Source organism: Dama dama, chromosome 27 (assembly GCF_033118175.1).
Source record: "Dama dama isolate Ldn47 chromosome 27, ASM3311817v1, whole genome shotgun sequence".
NCBI lineage: Eukaryota > Metazoa > Chordata > Mammalia > Artiodactyla > Cervidae > Dama > Dama dama.
Genome location: NC_083707.1, coordinates 56,663,826 through 56,682,335, shown reverse-complemented (window position 1 = coordinate 56,682,335; position 18,510 = coordinate 56,663,826). Strand labels below are relative to the sequence as shown.

Here is an 18,510-nt window from a genome sequence, read left to right as displayed (position 1 = left end):
CTGGGTGAAATATCCTTAAATAAAAGTATCTATTTGGTTTACATGTTTGATAGACTGAGCCTACCAGTGGACTTATTTTCATAACCAAAGTATGTTTTCCTTTCACTCAGAGACAAACTCTGGTATTCCAGGAAGTTGAGAATGATGACCTTAGCCACCCTTTATTTACTATCTGTGACTGCTGGGCCCTGAACTTAACCACCCTTCACAAACAGGGAAATTGAAGCTCAGGTTAAGCGCATTCAGCTGTAGTCACACAGCAAAAGGCAGAATCAGAACTCCAGATCTGAAGCCTCAGTTATTTACACAGTGTTATTATGACCTTCCTAATGCTGATCTTTGTAAGTTAAAAATGGAAATACACTCTATAGAGGGAGGGGATATGTATACTCACTGCTGATTCAGACTGATGTAAGGCAGAAACCAACACAACGTTATAAAGCAATCATCCTCCAATTTAAGATAATTTAAAAAAAAAATACACACTATAATCCAAGTAACACAGAATTACATTCCTAAATTCACTGAAGTTAGAAAGTTAAAGCGTCTTCATATTCAAGGTAGGCAATGAATGGGAGATAGGACTACCCCTAGCTCTGCCCCTCACCCCCACCACCGCCCCAGCTCGCGGCTGATGACGACATGAATCGTCATTGACTTGATAACGACATAAATTCCACAAGCATCCCAGGATCTGGGATGAACCCCTGGGTCTGGTTTCCAGGAGGGCCTGACCGCGCCCACGGCCGGGGTGGGGCGGAACTGGGAGACTCAGCAGGGAAGTTGGGGAGATGGAGGCCGGAGGGATTGGGACTACAACGCTGCCCGGGGTGTCTCGTGGCCAAGGAGACCCCAGGCAAGACTGTGCCCCCTCGAGTCCCCAGAGCAGCCGGAAGGGAGAGGGTAGCCGGAAGGCGGCGCCGGAACCGGAAGTTGCCTCTGCCTGAACCGAAGATGGCGGCTGCGGCGCCGCTCGCCCTAGCTCCGTAACCTCCCGTAACCAATGGAGCCGCGACGCTGGGGTGACTTACGGCGACGGCTTCTGCGCGACGTTCGATGATGCAACCTTCGAGTTGAGGAGGCCGCCGGCGCACGCCGAGGGGAGACCAGGCGGCTGCGTGTTGGCGGCGATGTCCTTGGAGGTGGCCAGGGCGCCCGCAGGGATGGTGCTCGGTAAGTGAGGCTGGGGTCCGGGGGGATGTGAGTGGAGCCCCTGCCGCGGGCAGCCCCCGCGTTCCGGCCTAGTACAGCTCTCAGCGCCGCGCGCGCGGATGGAGGCAGGCGGGGAGGGCGGGCCGGGCCGGGCTTCTCCCGGGCGCGGCAGGCTCCCCGCGCGGTCCCGGTGAGGGAAAGGCCGTGATTCCGCTGAGAGAGGCCCGGACAGACCTCAGGGCCGCCCCCGAGTGTCTGCGTCTTCCGAGTGACCGTCAGGAGGGGGTATTCGAGAATGCCCCTCTCGCTCACCTGGGAGGCCATCTGGTGCAGTAGGAAAAGGAGAGGATGTAGGAGATCCGAAATGATGTCTCTGCCCGCTCACAGTTGTGAGGTTCTTGTGCAATTCGTTTACCTTCGGAGCTTTTGGTTTCCTTTAAAGGCCAGAGGAAACTGATGTTTATTTTGATTTTCTGTGCTCTGGCACCAGGATATCCGATTTATATATTTCATCCTCAGTACTTCAAGATATGCGTATCGTTTCCCTCATTTTACAGGCTCAGAAACAAACCCAGAAAGGTTAAGTGAATTTTCCAGGGTCCCTGGCTGTTAAAGTGCAACGTCCCAGTTGGCCAGTCTGGCTAACTACAAAGCCCTTGCTTTGTTGTATTAATAGAAGAAGTATCGCAAAGGAAAATGATCAAAATTCATTTTGAAAAGCTAAATTTGATCAGTCTCTTCTTACGGGATGGATGTCCTTGGATAGGGGAGTGGGAAAATTGATATAATTTCTTTTGGACTTTGATATTTTTAAATTAAAATTTAAGAATCTTTTGGCTGCACCGCATGGCATGTGGGATCTCAGGGATCCCAGGATGGAACCCACACCCCCTGCATTTCCAGTCCTGGATTTCCAGCACTGGATTTCCAGTCCCTAATGGAGCATGCAGTTGTAACTACTGGGCCAGCAGGAAAGTCCCTGGAATTTGATAATTTTCACTGATCAGATACATGTTCTGTTTACAAAGATAAAGAATGGATAAAGTAGCTGCAGTATGAGGTGACTGGTACTTATTGACCAAATGAGTAACTTATTGTCTTTTTGTAAAACAGCAGAGCTGTATGTCTCCGACCGAGAGGGAAATGATGCTACCGGTGATGGAACCAAGGAGAAACCTTTTAAAACAGGCCTTAAGGTAGTGCCTCTTCCTCATTAGGAAAACGACTTTGTATTTATTAATGATTCCTGCCAGTTATTATATGACTTGTCAGGAGTTTTATCTCAAGCACTAGATTTGAAGAGAACTTTCGGAAAAGGGCAAGTAAGGGGTGTATACAGGTATGTAGCTTTAAGGATATTAGATGCTTATACCTAAAGTTATTTGAACTTTCTTTTGGTGGGGAGGGGGACACACGCCTTGAGGCTTGTGAGATCTTTAGTTCTCCGGCCAGTGATTGAACCGAGGCCCTTGGCAGTGAAAGCACTGGATTTCCAGTCCCTAACCACTGGGAATTCCCCTTAAACATTTTAAATAGGTGCCTTCTTTTCTTCCTTACCATCAGCATTGCATCATGGAATTTTTCTCTCCAATGAATCAAATGATCAGTTTTTTAGTTCTTGTAGAAATAAAAATTATCTTCCCATAGTCATTCTGAGTTTATTCCAAACATTTCTTCCAAACTGACTCCTCAGAGTTCTCTTGGTGAATTTACCACTTGAATCCAGGTGTGATCTTGAACCTTGAGATTGAGGAACCTGATTTATATCAGTACCAAGAAAGGGACCCATTCCTCAGAACAGACTCTCAGGATTTCATGAGTCTGGAGCCTAAAGCCAGGATGCTAATTTAACAGTAAATTATTATTTCTCAGGGTAGTAGAATCCATTAGTAAGTTTAGCATGTTCTCTAAGCCAACTTACATGAAAGGCCAAATACAGTTCAGATGAGTTCTTCAAGAGCTTGGACTCGGGACGTGGGTATCTGATTGTATCAGGTTACGGTGTAGGGCCAGGAAGCCTTCCCTCTGAAGGTATCTGTGGCCTTGTCTGTTGACTGGAATGGCTACAGCTGCCACAGAAGGAAGCTGGATCGTGCCCTGTCCCAGGGCGGCACCAGGAAGAGCACTGCCCTGACTTTGCTGTGTATCCGTGGCCGGCCAGTCCCCTTCTTGGGAGCTGTGTTACAGTATTTGTTTAGGTCATTAGCAAGTGTTCCTGTCCAGGACCACTGGCTCCTCTTTTAGCTCATGCTTTGATTATGTTTTGGTGTGTCAAACACGGATCTTACTTTTTAAACCTTAGCGGAAAGACTCTTATTTCAGATTGTTGGGGTGATTCCCCAAAACTGACAGTAGTGTTTAGATGAATGTATGCTGTTAGCAAAAAGTGTGCCAATCTGATTTGGAGAGTTACACTTAGGTTCTTTCAATGTGTAATAGCAAAGAAGGAGTCAGTACAGACTGTCAGGTAGTAAATCAATTCTTAGTGATTTACAAACTTCTTACAAAGTCTGATTGTTAAAAGGAGAAGCTGAACTCTGTTGGATGTTTCCAAAAGATCCAGGTTCCCTCCTCCTCTCTAGCAGTAATTGAGTTGAGACTGGTGTTCAATCAAGATGAAAAGTATTTTTCAGGTTTGGAAATGAGATCTTTAGAAAAGGTTGGTTTTCATAAGCTTCAGATGTTAAACTAGAGACAACAACTCATTATGTTTCTAGATTGATGATAACTTAGGAGCAGATTTGAAGGAATATTTGAAGCAATTAATAAAATACTTACTTTTTATATACTTCCAACCATCTATTTTTTTAGAAAAGAATATAAACTGTAAGATATCAAATGATAGGGTGACATCAGATATGTTCCAGTATTGGTGAAAAGGGGGTACATATTCTACACACGGGAATTTTTCCAGTTAAACGAGACAGCCTTCTGTGTAGCTGACCACTGTGTTGAGAGTTTCTGAAATGACTTGCCTGGATCCTTGGTGAGGATTAGCCACCCAGAGGCGCTCTGCAGTTGGCCTTCGCTGTTAGCTGTGCCTTCTGTTGTCAGCATGCTTCCTGCTGGTCCCTGTGGCCTCTTAAAATCTGCTGCTGCTTGTTCATTAGTGTGGGAAACTATATGGATGGTCTCCTTTAAGTACAGTCTTCTTAGTACGTTCAGCCGTGCCTTCTATCAGCATTGACCTTTGGCTGGTGGGGTCTTTATGTTTTCTTCTGGGTTCTTGATAATGTCCTAGGTGATTGAAGTTACCTCGTGAGTCAGGAGTTATCTTAATTTTAAACACTGCATGATGTTAAAGGAATGTCCTTTTTCTCCCTTCCCCAAGGCTTTGATGACAGTTGGAAAAGAACCCTTTCCTACCATTTATGTAGATTCACAAAAAGAAAATGAGGTAAGGTGAACCCGAAACGTTACAGAATCTGATTTTGTGAAGAAATTTTCACTAGAACACAGTGGTCTTGAAGACGCTGACTGCCTGTTTGCCCTCCAGAGGTGGGATGTTATCTCTAAGTCCCAGATGAAGAGCATCAGGAAGCTGTGGCACAGGGAGCAGATGAAGAGTGAGTCCCGGGAGAAGAAGGAGGTGAGCAGCGCGTGCTGGGGGCGCCTTTCGGTTTAGGACCCCAGATGCCGTGCTAACGGATTGCTCGCTCACTCAAACTAGGCAGAAGACAATTTGCGAAGAGAGAAGAACCTGGAAGAAGCAAAGAAGATCACCATTAAAAATGACCCAAGTCTTCCAGAGCCGAAATGTGTGAGTGTGATGCATGTTGTTTCACGTATGGTGGACCCACGGGTCCCCCTGTGTCTGAGGAGCGTCTGCCTGCTCTGGCCTCTGCAGTGTTTGTCTTTTCTTTCAGAAGGGAGAGAGAGCGGTAGTGCTGGAGAGTTGTGAGTCTGGTCCTTGTGGGGCTCACTTTTTAATAAAATTAAGTAATCGCCGTGTTGAACACATTCTGTCCCCACTGAAAGCTGCCAACTGTGGCATCCAGGCCCGGTGGGCTGTGGTTACCCTCCCTGGGGCAGTTTACTCACCGTAAAAGGAGGAGGTTGAAATCCATGATTCTCATGACCTCTTAAGAGAAAAAGGTTTTTGTGTTTGTTTTTTTTTTAATTGGATTATATCTATGTTCTTTCTGGAAGAGAATAGTTATTATTGCTACTGAGCTGTTGTGTTTTTCTTGCTTCCTTAGTGAGGGAGCTGTGTGCTCGGCCACACCCGCCAGCCCCTTCCTCCCTGCCCCCCGTCCCCCAGATGAAAGCCAGCCTTGGTAGCTTCCACCTCCCAGGGTGCCAGGAGGGTCCGTGAGGTCAGGGAAGGGGCTCTGTGTGGGCTAGGGTTGTTGCTGCCATGAATTTCATTGATTCACTGACTTGAGCAATATCTGAAGTTCTGGGTGTTTCTCTCGGCCAGTTTTGCACTAAGACAAAGAAGACCTGGATTTTTTTTTTTAACTCCTCTGGCATGGTGAGATTTTTTGACCGTAACATGCAGTCAAGTGGGTATCTGCAGTTTTACATCATTTGTGGTTTTTTTTAAACACTTTACTGCCATCCATCCGATATTCATGACAAAGTTGGTATGTGATGAATGACATGCTGCGTCAAACATTATTTACTTTAACTTGACAGGTGAAGATTCGGGAACTAGAAGGATATAGAGGCCAAAGGGTAAAGGTATTTGGCTGGGTCCACAGGCTGCGTCGGCAAGGTAACTGGCATGGTTGTACTTTTCTCTCTTTAATTTTCAATATGCCTAGTCTTAAATGAAGAACATGAGGAAAAGCATTTATTGGAGGGTATTTTTGTTTGGGAATGCTAGCTCTTCAAAGGAAACAGTGATTGATAGCCTAAGTTCATTCTTTTAATACAACTATTGAAAGTTTAAAAATTACTTAAATGTTGCTTAACTGTAATGGATACAATCAGTTGTATCCTTTGATCCTGGAAACAATGATCAGGAGGTATCCAGGAAATATTTGGTGAACTGAATAGAATTATGTAATGAAAAGCAGGGGGTACATTACAGCAAGTGCAGAGCCAAATCTGAAACTTGGCTGGTGTCAGTGATGTTGGTTTTTATGACTAGCATATTTGTACTTGGTCCTGATGTTTTGCTTTCTCTTTTTATTATTATTTTTTTGCATTTTTTTTATTGTAAGTGGTTTTCAAATGCTTCATAAAAAAAGAAACGGGGCATAGAAAACCACGCGTGCTTCTGTGTGGCCGTGTATCACCCTCCACGGACGCACTGTGCTGGGCGTCGCAGGGGACGCGGGCGTGAAGGAGGCTCGGCCCCTCAGCTCAGATGTTTATGTCTTGCTTTCCCATGATGCTGTGGGTCAGGAGGCTCCGTGGGGTTTGAAAATCAGTAAAGAAGGTAAAATACTTTGCAGATACCGAGTAGTGACACTGCTTCAAAGGAACGAGGCCTTGTAGGAGGTTTGGATTTTCCACATTTAGATTTGGCAGTTCCTTCATATAAGATGAAATTATGAGAAAGTGCTTCCAGGTGCCTCAAGAACAGTCCGGCTGAACTTCCTCTTTCTCGTTTTTAGGAAAGAATTTAATGTTTCTGGTGTTGCGGGACGGTACGGGTTTTCTCCAGTGTGTCTTGTCAGATGATTTGGTAAACATTTTCTCATATTTATGATGGCTGAATATTTGATTTTTTCAGTAGGTTCCTTTATTGTTAGTTTAGGGAATTTGGGCATCTGGATACTTACTTTAAACTGTTATTGTGGGAAATGTCAAACATCTCAAAAATGGAACAGCAGGAGGAAACCGCCCAGGCTCCTCTCTCAGCCTCAGTAATGTCTCAGTTAGGCTGTGACCGAGCGCCATGAACTGGGGGGCATGGGAACAATGGAAGTTTATGTCTCACGGTTCTAGTGGTTGGAAGTCCAGATCAGGGTGCCGACATGGTCAGGTTCTGGTGAGGGCCCTCTTCCAGGTTGCAGACTGCCCACTTCCTGTTATATCCTCATCCTTGCAGAGAAGGGAAAGCATTAGTCTCATTCATGAGGGCTGCACCCTCATGCCCTGATGTAATCCTCACTACCTCTCAAAGGCCCCACCTAACAGCAGCAAAGGGTTTACTCATAGGCGTTTGGGAGGGATACACATTAAGTCTTTAGCAACTAATAACTAATATATTCCCAATTCTGGTTTACTCCTCCCCACTTTGATCTCCCAGACATCATATTTCATGTAAACATACTTGCATATGCTGCCCAGGAAGAAATATTTTTCATATAACCACATAATCATTATCACACCCCCTCCCCCAAAAAATATCCAGTCAGATTCTCCCAGTTGATGCATAATGTCTTTTTACAGTTGGTTAGTTAGAATGAGGATCCGAACAAGAGCTACATGTTGCCTACAGTTGATAATGTCTCTGAAATCTCTCTCAATCTATAGCAGTTCTCCCCTTTCATTCTCTTCTATCACATTCCCCCATGCCATTTATTGGAAAAAATTGGGTCATTTGTCCTGTGGGACTTGCCGCATTCTGGATTTGGTTGATTGCATCATAAGGTGTAAATGTTCCTCTATCCTTTGTGTTTCTTACAAGCTGGAGGTTAGGTCTGATCAGATTCAGGTCTTTTTGATATAACTACTTCATGGACATTGCTGTCTTCTTTCAATTACATCACATGATGAATCACATAATTCCAGTCATCCTTATAATTAGTGGACTCAGGTGTTGATGGCCTGATCCCTCCCTTATAAAGTTCTCCTTCACTTTTTTAAAGAGATGTGGACTAGTGTTATGTATGCACATATGTGTGTGTCTGTATAAACATTTGATTGAATGGCGTCTTTTATTTTGCTAGTTTTGGACTAGATAACTTGTTTGTAAATAATCCCCTTTGCTTTCTATTTGGTAGAATATGTTACTATAAATGTGAGCAACTGAATTTGAACTTGATCTTTTTGTAGTGTCAGTGTTACAACGGTGTTGTCTTGTCCACTGAGAGCAGCGTTGCAGTGTATGGAATGCTGAATCTTACCCCAAAGGGCAAGCAGGTAAGTGTGTTGAGTTTCTCAGAGAAGAGTGGTATGCTTGTTGCTTTTAGTGTCTTTGTTTTTTTTGGAATTTAGCATTATAAATATAAAGATGTGATGCACTTGCTAACTTTAGAGTGCCTTTGCCTTTTCCAGTGAAATACATGTGCTGTACAGCTTGTATGATGTAACAATCTCTGATTTCCAGCCTGAAGAATTACTGAATAATCTTCAAGGGCGAGAATAACTTGCTATTTATATGTGAATAATTTTTTACCTAGGTGAAAATAAAAATTTCATCTACTGGAAGTGTTTCAGGAAAGAACAGTAATCTAAATTTGAAACTTTTAAAATAGAATTTGAAAGGCTCTTAAAAAAAAAAACTTAAATATAACTCTGACAGTCAGAGAGTTGTTTGTTCCCCAGCCAACACACGTGTCACCTAGTACCAGTTAAGAGCTACTTGTTGGTAATTATTGTTCAAGTAACAACTGTGGTTTTATTTGTTCCTTGGGAAAGAAAACAAACATGACATATTAACCAGCAGAGGGAGCCCGTGGGGTCCTCCTGAGAGACTAGACTAGAAATACTGATAAAAGAGTCTCCCAGAGTCCATGTAAAGAACCTATATTAAGAGTGAATATCTGGTTCAAGTTCACTGGATTTTCCTTGTAAATAATGTGATTGCAAATTGGAGTGGCTGTCATGGTGTTTCTTGCTGGCAGTGTTGGGCACCAAGATGGCTATATATTCCATACGATGTGGCTTCTAAATACAAGGATTTCAATGGCATTATTAGGGAGGATTGGAATTTTTACTATCTATATGTTTCAGAGAGAAACCTCTTTTAGTAAAACCTTGGTATTTAAGGAATTTTTCAATGTCGGTGTTAGGTTACTTTTGAATTACTGGTCAAAGGCTGGAAAGATATACTAAAATGTTGACAGTAGTTAGTGGTTACTCCAGGTCATGAGATTATTTTGTAGTTTGTGCTTTTCTGCTTTTTAAAAAGGTGTGTGTGTGTGAGTAATTTACTCTGAAAGAAGTGTTAAATCTGTCAATATGAAATTTAATTACTGGGTCTTTGTGTTTAGAAGGGTAGGCTAATAAAGATAGGTTCTTAGAAATAAGAGCTTACTGAAACTGTTGACACAAGTGAGAATCCCTCACCCTGTACATTCTCTGTTTCCTTCTCCCTCCCTTTCTTCCTCCCCACCCCGTTTAAAACTTAGGCTCCGGGGGGCCACGAGCTGAGCTGTGACTTCTGGGAACTGATTGGGTTGGCCCCCGCCGGAGGCGCTGACAACTTGATCAACGAGGAGTCCGACGTCGACGTCCAGCTCAACAACAGACACATGATGATCCGGGGGGAGAACATGTCCAAGATCCTGAAGGCACGCTCCGTGGTCACCAGGTGCTTCAGAGACCACTTCTTCGACAGGGGGTACCATGAAGTGAGTGTGCGTGGGTCACCCTCTGCAGACGACACCTTTTGGCGTGGTTGAGCTTGAGCCCCGGTGCTCACGGAAGGCCTCTGTTTACCCCTTTCCTGTTTGTTTGCAAACAGATCACTCCTCCAACGTTAGTGCAAACACAGGTGGAAGGCGGTGCCACACTCTTCAAGCTGGACTACTTTGGAGAAGAGGCATATCTGACCCAGTCCTCTCAGCTCTACCTGGAGACCTGCATTCCTGCTCTGGGGGATGTCTTCTGTATCGCACAGTCATACAGGGCGGAACAGTCCAGAACACGAAGGCACCTGGCTGAGTATGCGGTTGTCTTCTTGCTTTTGTTTTAAATTTTGTTTTCTGAGAAAACATGTTCAGAGAAGCAGTCTTCATGGAGGTGAATGACAGTCTGTGTAAAACCTCTGAGGTATTAAGAGGTTTTATAAAGGGCACTTAAATGAGTTCATGGAAATGGTCCAAGAAGTTCTGCCTCTTAGGTCATAGCTCACAAAGGTCTGTTGATTTGCTCTCTCTTGATCCTTTATGTGTTGGGGAATAAGCAAGAAATCATTAAGAAGGGGGGAAAGGAAGTCAGGTGGGCTAAAATGAAATTTGCAGAGTTGGGAGTTGATTAGCAAGGTGGGAGTTTTACTTTTCTGGACAGTTTCCCAGCGTTAAGATCCTTGGTTGAGAGAAACTTAGTGGAAAGAAGGGCGGCTCTGAGCTAGTGTCATGTTCCTCAGATACACTCACGTGGAAGCTGAGTGTCCTTTCCTGACCTTTGAGGAGCTCCTGAGCCGACTGGAGGACTTGGTGTGTGACGTGGTCCATAGAGTCTTGAAATCACCTGCAGGAAGCATAGTGCGTGACCTCAACCCGGTAGGTCTGCTTTGAGGATTCTGTTTTAGAAGGCAGCAAAGTCCACATTCTTGATTTTTATAGATTTAATAGTTTGGTGAGCTTTGAAATAAATGACTTTTTTTGAATTATAATTGATATATAACATAGTACTTTTAGGTGTACACCGTAATGCTTTGAGATACATATATTAGAATGGGGCTTCCCTGTTGGCCCAGTGGTTGAGGGCCCACCTGCCCCTGCAGGGGACACGGGTCCGATCTCCAGTCTGGGAGGATTCCGTATGCCTTGGGGCTATGGGGCCTGTGCACCACAGCTGCTGAAGCCCACATGCGCCAGAGCCTGTGCCCCAACAGCGTAGACCCAGCGCAGCCAGAAACAGATAAAATTTAAAAACAGAAAATGATCCTACGCCACAGCTAGTTACAGCTTTTTTCTTGTGATGCAACCTTTCAAGATCCTTCTTATCAGCTTTCAAATGTATAGTACTATTACTGATTATAGTCACCAAGTCATACATTACATCCTGTTGGGACTTAACTTCTTTTATACCTAGAAGTTTGTACTTTTTGATCCCCTTCACCCATTTCCAGACTGATATTTTGAAGACTAAAATTGGATACTAGTTATTGCCAATAATTTCATAGTATTTTAACTTACATAGAAAGTTGGTATGTCTTTTCCACTTTTAGGGATGTCCAGTGTTTGGGGGGTTTTTTTGACTGCACTGCATGGCTTGTGGGATCTTAGTTCCAGCTGGACCCTTGGCAGTGGAAATGCAGAGTCCTAACTACTGGACTGTCAGAGAATTCCCCGAATTGCTTTTAAGTCTGAAAGAACTTTTTTTAAGGTTTAAAAGTAGTATTTATTTCTGAAAAGTTAACATGTGCATAATAGGAAACCTAAAAAACACAAGATGCAAAAAACAAAGTCATTCATAATCACAAGCAGTTTTCCATTTGATGAGTCCTTCTGGCTCTTATGTGTGTATTTTCACAACAAAGCATCCGTTTTTATACAATGAAGATCATATAGTTACGTATCATACTGTTTCACACATCATGAATATTTACCGTTTCAAAATCGCAAAGCTATGAGTATTTTGATAAACAAGAATGCACTATACCAACTCAATCTGGAAGGGAAAAGATTGTAATCCAGCCTTGGCGACAAAAATGGCAACAGGCCTTTAGACAAAGATATTGGCAGAGTTAGGATTAAAATTCCCTTAATGGTCAATTAAAAATGAGACCTAAATCAACAGAGTACACAAAGTATAATGCTTCTAAGAGCATTATCTGATCCAAACTATTGAAAGTATTAGCAAGGAGGTGTGTTTCCATTGAATAGTGCATTCCTATAGTACCAGGAAATGTGCACACATCAGTGGTTATCATCAAAACACAAATGTGAACACGTCCACACACCTCTATGCTTCTGCCCCTCTGCTGCCAGTGTGAATGAGCAAGTCTTGCCGTTCGTCAAGTCATATCTGATAACGGTAAATAGCGTCTCTTGAAATGTTCGTGTGAATGTTTCTTTATATACACCGTGTTTTTCCTTTCTACTGTAGAATTTTAAGCCCCCTAAACGGCCTTTCAAACGGATGAACTATTCAGATGCTATTGTGTGGCTGAAAGAACACAACATAAAGAAAGAAGATGGAACCTTCTATGAATTTGGAGAGGTATGAATTCCTCTGTAGTCACTGTCAAAGGGAGCCTTGTGCTTAAGTGGATTGCTCCTTCTGGTCACCAGTAATGTAGGAGGCATCTGCTTGTTGTTAAATAAATGATAACCACAGACCCTCCTTCTTGGGCTAGTGTGAGGATCCATGGCTCAGGTATAGAGTGGTCGTTGAGGCAGTGCCTTTTCTGTGGTCTTCAGTACACATTAGCCAGTTTGTAGCCTTCACACCCCATCTTTTGTCTCATTCCTCTTCCATAAGTCCATGTTCTTACTAGCTCTAGTTGTAATCCCCTAGACTGGCAGGACGCTTCAGAACATTCTGAACTTTGACGTCACATGTAAAGTGTTGCCATGTGTGTACGTTTGTTTTGGTTTTCTGGAGAAAGTAACTGACTCTTTCAAAAAAGGATGAAAAGTGAAAGTGTTAGTTACTCAGTCCTGTCTGGCTCTGTGCTTCCTCATGGACTATAGCCCACAGGCTCCTCTGTCCATGGGATTTCCCAGGCAAGAATATTTCCTTCCCCCCAAACAGTGAATTAAAACTCCTTCCTATGGAGGAGGTTCAAAGAAGAAAATAGCCAGTGGTTAAAATGTAAAACCAGGAGAGAAGGCTTTGATGGGGAAGGTGGCCCAGTGCTGCAGATACACTGAGCATGTCTGTCTTGCCCAGGACCACCTTCCCAGCACTGTTTGTGGGAATAGGTTATTAACACTATTCCAAACCCTCTTCCTTGTGCATTTAACCACTCCTTACATAGTATTTGCAAATCTGTTTTACAAATGAAATGTGATTTTTGTTTCATTTTTAGAAAGAAATTACAGAGAGAGGACAGTGTACTAGGCTTATATAAATTACTTTGTTTGATGAATTCAGTTGACCTTGTGTAAAACCAGATTCTGTGCTGAAAACCTGAGTGCTATCACCACCTAGTACAGCAAGGTGGTGGGGTTGAGTGGAACGAACGTGAGCCCCCCAGGCTTCAATCCCACCTCTGTCCTTGCTGCTGAGCAAGAGGCTAGCGACCCCGCTGTCTGATCTCGTCTCTGCCTTGGAGGTGACGTCCGCTTGCAAAGTCAGAGGACCTACTGAACTCAGTGCCCGGCAGGCAGCCCTCCAAGCCTGTCAGCATTTCCTCTCTGTGTCAGCTGGGATAGAGCAGAGGTCTTCAGACCCTGAGACGTGCAGGGAGACCCTTTTCCTGTAGTTAAGTTGTACTCGTGACTAGTACCTAAAGAGCTCACCTCCCTTTTCCTCTCTGGACTGTAGAGGGCACAGGGCTCCAGGGAGAGCTTGCAAACCACTGTGCCCGGCGATGGGGGAGCTCCCTCAGTTCTTAACCTTAAATCAATCAGTTTTGCCCCATTCTCTCCAATCAGTTTTTACTGGGACAAGTTTTTTTCAGTTTGAACTTGAATTTTTTTTTTTTTTGAACTTGAATTTATGTGTGGTTTACTGAAGGATACGTGAGTGGAAAACAGATTAACTTGATTCATCATCATCTAACCTCTCTTGGCTAACTGCTCCAGGTGTGGTTACACTTAAAAATTCGACACTGGTTGGTTGTCTTACAGCCGTGTCTTAGGACCGTTGAAGGCATGCAGACTTATTGTAACAGGAAAGGAGCGGAGATAACAGGGGAGGTTAAAGATGGGTGTTATTAATAACATGGTGTGTGTGTGTAGATCAATGATGTTGTGAAGCATCTGCTGATTATCCTACACCTTATGGGACTGGGTGGACTGTGTTTGCTTCAGACCCAGATAAAACTAGCCACTGGAAAGGGATAATGGAGCAGTATATCACCCCCCCACCGTGTGTGTCTTGGTGTGTTTTCATTCCTCGTGTGACGTGGCCCAGGTGTCATGTAGGAAGAGGCAGATCTGCTTACAGAGATGGTCCCTTACATCCGTGTGGTCACGGGTTATGGGTGGACGTGTGTTCTGGGCTCTGTTGGGTGAGTAAGATGATGGACTGCCGCTGGATCAGAGAGCTGCTTCTGCCAAGGCGCCTTTGGAGGTGTCGATGTTCATGCAGCCCCTTTCTAACCTCAGGACATCCCGGAAGCTCCGGAGAGGCTGATGACGGACACCATCAACGAGCCCATCCTGCTGTGTCGCTTTCCCGTGGAGATCAAGTCCTTCTACATGCAGCGCTGTCCCGAGGACCCCCGCCTCACCGAATCTGTCAGTCCAGGGCTCAGATAGTGATTTTACTTTTGAAGGGTAGAGGGATGGTGAGGGGGTGGTGGGGTGGGGGCTGAGGGGACCACTGCAGTAAGATACAGCTCACAGCAAGTATTTTATTATAAATCTTCCAACATTTCAAGAAGTGTTTTCTGCCCTCTTACTGTGTTTAACCCGCCTCGTTGAATTATAGCATTTGAGTCATATTTGAGTTTGGCACGATCATCAGACGCTTTTAGTGATTTCCATTGAAACTCTAGAGCAGCACCGTGACTGAGAGCCTGGTCTCAGTCAGAACACAGCAAGTAAGACTGTGTTTTATTTGCTCATTCTGAAAGGTCGATGTGTTGATGCCCAACGTTGGTGAGATCGTGGGCGGCTCCATGCGTATCTGGGATAATGAAGAGATCCTGGCAGGTTACAAAAGAGAAGGGATTGACCCCACTCCCTATTACTGGTACACGGACCAGGTAAAAACTATTTTATTAAATAAATCTGTCAGTGCTTTTTCAGTATAATAGTTGTGTGTGTGTTGAAATGGTCAGAAGGGGAGAATTCAGGTTGGTACGTTAGCATGTGAATGAGCTGTGTTCAGTCTCGTGGTTTTAACAGTGTGGCATGTGAGTATTGCGGGTTTTGTCTTTGGCCACTAACATGTTAACTTAATTTGAAAACCTGTTAACTGCTGGCCTCGCTCGTTGCTATTGAGTTTTTAAAAATGTGTCATTAGATCCTACTAATATCTAGTCGTTCCTTTTCTTCTGATAAACAGACATTAGCTTAATTTGAAGTGTGAAATCCCTTCTTTCTAGGGTGTTAAATCCCTGGTTTATTTTTCATATCAAAATATTTTTTCCCATGTGGTCCATGAAGGAGTGTAGCTTAAGGGTTGAATTCCTTGTTTATTTTTGGCTGCGCTGGATCTTTGTTGTGGAGCACAGGCTTCTCATTGCGGTGGCATCTCTTGTCATGGAGCGCGGGCTTAGCTGCTCGTGAGCGCGTGGGATCTTCTCGGACCAGGGATCAAACCCGTGTCCCCAGCATTGGCAGGCAGGTTCTTAACCACTGGATCCCCGGGGAAGTCCAGGGGTTATCCCTTAACCACCATAAGCTGACTCATTTTACAGCAGAAAACTTTCACTATTTTAAACAAAATTGTAAAGTAAGTCTTTATTCCTCTGTCTCTCTTTCTAACAGAGAAAGTATGGCACGTGTCCACATGGTGGCTATGGCCTGGGCTTGGAACGATTCTTGACCTGGATTCTGGACAGATACCACATCCGAGATGTGTGCTTGTACCCTCGGTTTGTCCAGCGCTGCAAGCCGTGACCGGTTCCCCCCTCTGCCCCTTGACCCCCAGAGCTTTAAGGAAAGAGCATGGTTCATGGAAGGAATAGACTGCCTCTTAAAAACAAAAAAACAAAATCTTCCCCCCGCCTTTTTTTTATTTCACTGGGGTATGTCCGTTTCTGTTTTCTTTTTTATTCCTGCTACCACAGAAAGCAATTCAGAACATTTTGAATATCAAGTAACATCGATGTTATCATTTTAAGAAAAAAAATACCCGTTAAAAAGTTTGGGAGAAACTCTGGCATGTAACTCTGCAGTTAGGAGTATGTCTCAGCGCTTTATCCACCTTTAGGTTGTAATCTTTATGTCGTATGTACCACATATATCATTAAATAATTTTAAATTATGATCTGAGACATTCCAGTAATTTAATCTCTGTCCTTTTAAGTGTAACTGGAATTCTTTTAATTTATATCACTTTATTGTATCAATGAGTTCAACACCTTGGGGAAAAATTGACAATATGCTGTAAAAATCTGCTAGTATTAGAACAGAGCATAAATCAGCAGATACGGGAATGATATGACTACAGTCTTTTGCATCAGTTGTGAAATCTTTTCTAAATCTCATAGCTGTGTATAACTCTAAAGCATACAAACTGGTGTGGAAGAATTTGTAAAAATGGAATTGCCTTGAACAGTTTGAAGTGACAGCAAGTTTTTTGTTTTCTGGCACATCAGTGAGCAGCTTTCTTTGTTGCATTAGTTTAAACTAAAGAGGCAGGGTGATCTTCTGTCTATCCTGATAGTTCCAGAGTAGTTCAGAACAGAAGTTCCCAAAGTGTTTGCAGCTGCCATCTTAAGGACAACCCTCCGTGGTTGTTGGAGTCACCCCACACACTGTGTCTCTAGATCTAATCTCTCTTACCTTAGTAACTCTCAGGCTTATTGAATGGCTTCCTTTCAGGTTTGGTTAATTTCTCCCCTCAAATGCATGTCAATGTATTCTCAGTAAGCTGTATTCCCAGCAATCAATAAATGGACACACATAAAAGCTCTTTGCCGACTTACTGTTTTAAAGCTGAATGTCTCTGTTTCACATTAATTCGTGCCTTCTATATTTTTAAAATATTTTTCATGATTTGTATATGTGAAATTAGATATTACTGAATTTAGTAGGTATTACTAAATACATGGTAAGAAAAAGGAAGGTGTTTTTAAAATTAGATGTGTGTCCTAGTTACATCACTTTTATAATCTTTTTGTGTTTCTGGACACATTAGAGTGTATCTTATTTTGCAGTTAAGTGAATGACAGATGGAAATGGGGGCGTTTGTAGTATATTTGGCTTCTATCTTTAAATAAAAAACACTGGTTAGAATGTGAATGAGCTCTAATTGGATTCAACTTGGCAATTCACTTGATCAGAATTTAGGTGAGGAGGTTAGACTCATACGTTTTAATTGTATAAATTGGTCAAGCATCTTAAATACTGAGGGAAAGCAGTGGGGCTAGGGGGAGATAAGGGAGTCAAGGTGACATCAAACCAGGAATCCAGGCAGCAGACCTTGGGCACGTGGGCTTACGTTCCCTTCGCTCTGGTTGTCGCTGTGAGCCGAGCGTCACACCCCAGCACGTCCCCGCCAAGCGTCCACCTCACAGACACCCGGGTTCTGAGTTCCTGCTCTGGTGGGACTCATCTTGCCTGCCCATAACCTTCCTGTTGTGTGATTCTCACACCAGCAACGCCGTGCACCTTGGGTACTTGTGTAGCTGACCTGTTGAAAGTTTTGGAGACGGGTTAATCACAGTGATTCAAATAACTTCAGTATTGGGTTTGCCAAAAAGTTTGTTCCGGTTTTTCTGCACCATCTCATGGAAAAACCGGAACAAACTTTTCAGCCAACCGCATACTAACAACTCTCCGTTTTTGTCAATGTCCTGCAGCCATTTCTGGCCACCTGACTCCTCCCATATGGCTGCCTCTAGCATTTTCTAAAAATTTCCTGTTTATTTATGTGGGTGCCCCAGGTGTTGGTTGTGACCCGTGGAATCGCCAACCTTTGTTGTGGCGTGTGGGATCTAGTTCCCTGGCCAGGGGTCGAGCCTGGGCCCCCTGCGTTGGGAGCAGGGAGTCTTAGCCACTGGACTGCCAGGGAAGTCCCCCAAATTTCTTGTTAAGTGTAGAGTAATACAGCTATCAGAAGCAACCTTCCTACACATGGAGGTCACTTGGGACTGTAACCATACTGGTGCTCAGGCCTCATCCCAGACCAGTAGAATTTGAATTTGAGGGATGGACCCAGGAAATTTTTTTTTTAATATTTATTTATTTGGCTGTGCTGAGTCTTAGTTGCAGCATGTGGGATCTAGTTCCCCAACCAGGAATTGAACCCGGCCCCCCTGCCTTAGGAGCATGGAGTCTTAGCCACTGGACCACCAAGACAGTCCCAGCCTACTTCTGGAAGCTCACGCAGGTGAGGCTGTGGCAGAGTTACCCCACCACGTAGCTACCTCCCACTTCTAAAGCCAACCTGAAGCCTCTCATCATCACTGTACGTCCTCATTATTTCACATTCATCTCTTGAGAGTGTTCCCAGCCTCAGGGTTGCAATGGGAGCACTGGCGTAAGGCTGAGACTGTTCAATACTGACCAACAGCCACAAAAACACTATACCTGTGTACTCACTAGCTTTCAGGTCATACTGGGAAATTCTCAAAATAATGTCAGCCATGAACTGTCACATGCCTTAACCCCCACAATAGCCTGTGATAATTCATATAAATTATTGATTTATACAGTATATAAATGTTAGAGCCCTCTAATAAACAATAGCACTTATTCCTGAGATAATGGCTGAGAAAGGCCATTC

At 43.8% G+C, this 18,510-nt stretch overlaps 1 protein-coding gene across 1 annotated transcript; it reads left to right on the top strand.

Moving 5' to 3' along the window:
• Window positions 1-959: 959 nt before the first annotated feature.
• On the top strand, window positions 960-16,695 carry NARS1 (asparaginyl-tRNA synthetase 1). The gene is made up of 15 exons (XM_061131282.1): window positions 960-1,173; window positions 2,266-2,348; window positions 4,484-4,549; window positions 4,649-4,741; window positions 4,823-4,912; window positions 5,791-5,869; window positions 6,717-6,787; window positions 8,104-8,190; window positions 9,402-9,623; window positions 9,737-9,936; window positions 10,361-10,496; window positions 12,049-12,162; window positions 14,217-14,348; window positions 14,687-14,818; window positions 15,546-16,695. The coding sequence occupies exons 1-15, from the start codon at window positions 1,131-1,133 to the stop codon at window positions 15,675-15,677; spliced, it is 1,680 nt and encodes a 559-aa protein (XP_060987265.1). The 5' UTR covers window positions 960-1,130; the 3' UTR covers window positions 15,678-16,695.
• Window positions 16,696-18,510: the final 1,815 nt, after the last annotated feature.

Bases quoted from the DNA above. Each gene is read 5' to 3' on its own strand.
- NARS1 (XM_061131282.1), top strand. From the start codon at position 1,131: ATGTCCTTGGAGGTGGCCAGGGCGCCCGCAGGGATGGTGCTCG. The intron at 4,913-5,790 runs GTGAGTGTGATG...TTAACTTGACAG, and splicing joins GTCTTCCAGAGCCGAAATGT to GTGAAGATTCGGGAACTAGA. The intron at 5,870-6,716 runs GTAACTGGCATG...TCTCGTTTTTAG, and splicing joins CCACAGGCTGCGTCGGCAAG to GAAAGAATTTAATGTTTCTG.